This window comes from Eleginops maclovinus, chromosome 4 (assembly GCF_036324505.1).
Source record: "Eleginops maclovinus isolate JMC-PN-2008 ecotype Puerto Natales chromosome 4, JC_Emac_rtc_rv5, whole genome shotgun sequence".
Lineage (NCBI taxonomy): Eukaryota > Metazoa > Chordata > Actinopteri > Perciformes > Eleginopidae > Eleginops > Eleginops maclovinus.
The window spans coordinates 21,574,325-21,579,481 of NC_086352.1; the positions used below are offsets into that span (position 1 = coordinate 21,574,325).

Sequence of the window (5,157 nt, forward strand, 5' to 3'; positions counted from 1 at the left end):
CTTGTCACAACTGGCTAAAAGGTACCTGTGCATCCCTGGCACTAGTGTCTCCTCGGAGAGGGTCTTCTCTACCGCCGGAGGTATCCTCACTGCTCAGAGAAGTGCACTTCTCCCAGACCACGTTGATCAGATTCTATTCCTGAACAAAAATCTGAAGAGAATGTAGATAAAGTTATGTAGAGAGGAGCCTTTCTGTTTAGTGTTTTTGGCTTAAATGTTACTCTTTTGGACTTGAATTATTGGCAGGTACATTTTACATTAAATGTTGTTCTTAGTGACTTGAATTATTGGCTACCTCATATTCTGTGTTAAGCTAAAAATGCTGTAAAATAATCTGTTCAGAACAGGCCACCTGCTGCACCTTTTAATTCTCCATTGTCCATTGTGATACTGCACTTTATGTACTTACGTTTCAAAGGCTTGTAAGCTACAGTTTGCACTGTTTCAATAAATGGAACTAATTTTCTCACCACATATTTTGATTCATTTTGTCCAGCATTTGCAAGCTGTAGACTCTCTGTCTAGTCAGAGCCATATATTGTGTAATTGATGCTTTCAGTTGAATTAATTCAATCCAAGTCAATGGAACACTCACCAAAGATGTAGTGTTGCACGATGTACCGATACTTCAAAAGCACCGCGATTCTTGGAAATTAAAAATGTCACGATTCCTAAATTTATTAGTATCGATACTTCTAGAATGTCCGTGTTCCATATTTGTAAGAGACATATTTCATGTTGGTGTGTGCAACGCACGCTCGAGTGCCTCCCTATGGACGTCCGTGTTTTTTCTCCTCACGCACGCAGCAAGAGGCTGCACTGCTGCTGTCATTTAACAAACACTACAGAGAGATGGCTGCATGTGCGAGTGATACTGTGGCCGCCGGTCCACGGCTGGTTGATAAAGATGACGCGAGGAGTGAGATATGGAGGTACTTTGCCTACCTTGCTGACAGTGAGGGCAAAGCTACCGATATGTCGAGACCTGTTTGTCGTAAGTGCTACAAACAATTGCAAACTAAGGGAGCCAACACCTCGAACCTGGCGAAACACTTGGCCGACAAGCACGCCGAGTTGCACAAGGAGTTTAAAGACCGACAGGTTAGTATGTGAAATATAACATGTATCATCACGTTCATGAACTTCATGCCCTTAAAACAAGTCAAATGAGAAGGCTATAGTTTATTTTGTGACAAGTCACTGTTTTGCACCACCGTAGTTTGACCAGGCTATCTACAGAAATAGCAGGCTAACTATGGGCATTATCCTCATGGCTAACCACAATAGCCTGCCTAACGCTAGTTCAGCATCTTTCTTTGAAAACGCAACTTTCATAGATGACGTAAATAATTCGCAAGCTGCTAAAATAAAGCATACAAAACATCAGCTAAAATGATCTATAGCCTTTATTAGCCTATATGATAAAAATCACAGCATGTGCATGTTTGTCAGTGATTTATTTAGCCTGTATTGGGTTACAGCATTTAAAGAGCATGAACCTGCTGTACGCAAAGGAGGTGTAGGCCTATATGAAACCTTTGCCTTGTAAGAAATTATGGACTCAAATATAAAGTTAACCATCAAAGAAATCAGACATTGAAGTACAGGAAACGCCTATATTAATCCATGTCACAGTTTAAACAACATTAGGTTAACTCATTATATCCTATGAATAATGGTAATGTTATGGTTAAGTGAATGTTAGCAATTATCACTACCACTGCATAGAGATGTTAAGTTAGTCACAAGTTATTGTTACTATCACACATAAACTATTTAGGTCCTCCGTTATGACACATTTATCACCATCATATTTTAAATATTTCCATTTTCTTCTGCTACAGCGGTCTGCAGCTATGGGCTCTGGAAGAGCAACTCCTCAAAGGCAGCAGCCAACCCAGCAGCCAACCCTCCAAGCTATGTTTGAGCAGCACAACAAGTACCCCAGGGAGTCCAAGGAGGTAAAACGGCTTAACAGGGCAGTAGCAGAATTCATCTGTCTGGATCAAGTGCCAGTTTATATAGTGGAAAAAGCTGGGTTTAGAAACCTTATGCAAAATCTCGACAAAAGGTATGACGTCCCATCCAGGAATTTTTTCATGTACAATGAAATTCCCAAGATGTACAATGAAACAAGAGCGATAATCAGTGCCCAACTTAGTCACACACCGAATACATTTTTCTCCTGCACCACTGATCTCTGGACCAGCAGAACTGTGGACACTTACATGGCAGTAACACTCCAGTTCATTACACAGTCCTGGGAGATGCAGTCCTGGTGTTTAGGGTGCTCTGCATTGTATTCTGATCACACAGCCGACACTCTAAAGGAAACCCTGGAGGAAATTATCACAGATTCCTGGGGGCTAGACATGGCCAATATGGCTGGAATGACAACAGATAATGCGTCAAACAACCGCAAAGCTTTCAGTGAATACACCTGGATACCCTGTTTCGGGCACAATCTGCATTTGGCAGTGAACAAAGCCATAGATATTGATCGTGTGGCAAGCTGTCTGTCCAGGCTCCGTAAGACTGTGTCAGGCTTCTCCAGATCAAACAAGATGTCTAGACTGTTCAAAGACAAACAAAAGTCTTTAAAACTGCCACAACATACATTAATCCATGATGAGCCCACCCGATGGGGTTCCACCTATGACATGGTGGAACGATTTTGTGAGCAGCAGCAAGCTGTCTCTGCGGTTCTGGCTGAGGACCGGAAGAAGTGGCACCTGATGCCCAGAGACACAGACATGACCACTATAGAAATAGTGAGGGATGTCTTGGCTCCACTCAGTGACTTCACTGATGCCCTGAGTGGAGAGAAAGAAACCACCATATCATCAGTCCTGCCACTGATGTGGAAAATCAAAGCCTGCCTAATAGAAGAGGAAGGCGACCGCCCCTTGGCCATAGAAATGAAGAACAAAATTAGAGGAGATTTTGAGAAAAGGTACGATGACCACAACCTGCAGATGACCCTAAACACCTCTACGTTCCTTGATCCGAGATTTAAAGATACTTTTGTAACAATGGAGGAGGATATCAAGAGGGAGCTGCTCCTTAAATCTGAGGCCGTTCAGCTTCCACCCCACAGTCCAGTGGACCCTAGAGGAACAGGTGCTGCACCAAAGAGGAATAAGAGAGACTTAAAAAGTTTGCTCTGCACCATAACCACAGAGAAGAAAGGGGCAGATAATTCTGAAACGAGGCACCATTCTCCCACACCTGCAACACCCACAGATAGACGACTAAATGTTGAGTTTCTTGAATACAAACAATTGAGAGAAATCAGCCCTGCAGAGGATCCCCTGGCCTGGTGGAGTCAACATGAGGCACAACTGCCCATCCTGGCACACTTTGCAAAGAACTATCTTTGCATTGCAGCATCAAGTTGTGCTTCAGAGCGAGTCTTCAGCACATCTGGAAATATCTGTAGCCCAAGACGTTCCAGGCTGACTGAAGAACATTTAGACATGCTAGTGTTCTTGGCCAAGAACTTAAATAAGTGTAAGAAATGAATATCTGCTGGCCATTCTAGGGCTAATGCTCTTAAGAGACTCAGTTTTGAGTATAAGAGATGCTGCAGCTAAATTGTATTTGTTTTTTTAAACTCAGTTGTGAGTATAAGAGATGATGCAGCTAAATTTTATTTGTTTTTTTAAACTCAGTTGTGAGTATAAGAGATAATGCAGCTACATTTTATTTGTTTTTTTAAATTGAATGCCATTGCTTTAATTTGTTATTTATGTTTATTACTGGTAACGCTTGTGTTTCTTATGACTGAGATAATGCTGCTAAATTTATTTATTTTTTTACCTTGAGTGTCATTGCTCTAATTTATTTTTTATATTTTGATATTTCATATTTTGTTCAAATGTTTAATATATCTGCTGTTCATATGTTCATTTATTAGTGTGTTATGATAAGAATGTTGCCCCAGTTTTAAAATAAAGCACATCAATGATATTTGAGAGTGTTTCTCCCTTTTCAGGAAAAGTATCGAAAAAGTATCGGAATCGCAATTCTTGACTTGGTATCGGTATCGAAACAATAATTTTGGTATCGTGACAACACTACAAAGATGTCACCAAAATCAGTGTCCCTTTAAAATCTTTCAGAAAATGATGTAAGTGTAATGAATTATATCGAATCGTATGGAATCGTATCGTTGGCTGAATATCGTGATATATATCGCATTGTGAGCTGAATATCGTGTATCGTATCGTATCGTGAGATTAGTGTATCGCTACAGCCCTAGTTGGGACGTACTTCCACTGGCTAGGACAGGGTGATTGATGGATTTGTTGGACTCTGTTGTGTACGTAGACATAAAATCTCTTTGACTGGTTGTGGATGTACCCCAACACAACCTTACTGTCTGTGTAATAGGTGATGTTGTCGAATCTTGTGTCCATCTCAGTGACTATCATCTCGGCGATCTCAACGGCGAGCAGGCGGCACAGAGCTCGAGTCTCGGGATAGTTATGCCAGGCTGGGGGGCCAACTTTGCCTTCCCTAAGACAAAGCCAATCTCAGTCTGTTCTTGGTGGCTTGTCACCTTGATGTAGACCACAGCTGCTATAGCTTTGACTGATGCGTCCGCGAAAACACAGAGTTCTCTTCCTAGTGCACCTGCGGTGGAGAGGGACGTATAAGGGTGTGGTATCTGGAGCCCCTCCAGATCTTGGAGTGACTGTTTCCATCTACTCCACTCAATCTCCATGTCTTTGGGGAGAGGTGTGTCCCAACCCTCTGCTTGCATGGTGAGTTCCCTGAGTACCCCTCTGTGGGTGAACGGCTTCTGGTCATCCTCAATCTGAAACATGAAGGTGTCTGTGTGCATGTTCCAGATCAATCCAAGGCTACGTTGGATAGGCAGATCATCAACGAAGAGATCTAGGGTTCTGACATCCTTGGAGCGATCTTCAGATGGGAATGCCTCGATGACTGCAGGTCGATTTGATGCGATTTTGTGTAGCCTGAGGTTTGAAGCTGCAAGCATCTTCTGCACTTGCCCAAGGACTGTGATGGCTTCTTCCTCCGTGCTGAAAGACTTTAAAGCATCGTCGACATAGAACTTGCAGTCGATGAATCTTTTTGCGTCACTGCCGTAGTCAGTCTCTGCGACCTTAGCTGCCCGTCGCAAACCATACA

General features: G+C 42.5%; 1 protein-coding gene across 1 annotated transcript; it reads left to right on the top strand.

The window, feature by feature from the left end:
• The first annotated feature begins 607 nt into the window (after window positions 1-607).
• LOC134863870 (E3 SUMO-protein ligase ZBED1-like) lies at window positions 608-3,969 on the top strand. Its single transcript, XM_063882617.1, has 2 exons — window positions 608-1,101; window positions 1,845-3,969. The coding sequence occupies exons 1-2, from the start codon at window positions 736-738 to the stop codon at window positions 3,519-3,521; spliced, it is 2,043 nt and encodes a 680-aa protein (XP_063738687.1). The 5' UTR covers window positions 608-735; the 3' UTR covers window positions 3,522-3,969.
• The last annotated feature ends 1,188 nt before the right edge of the window (window positions 3,970-5,157 follow it).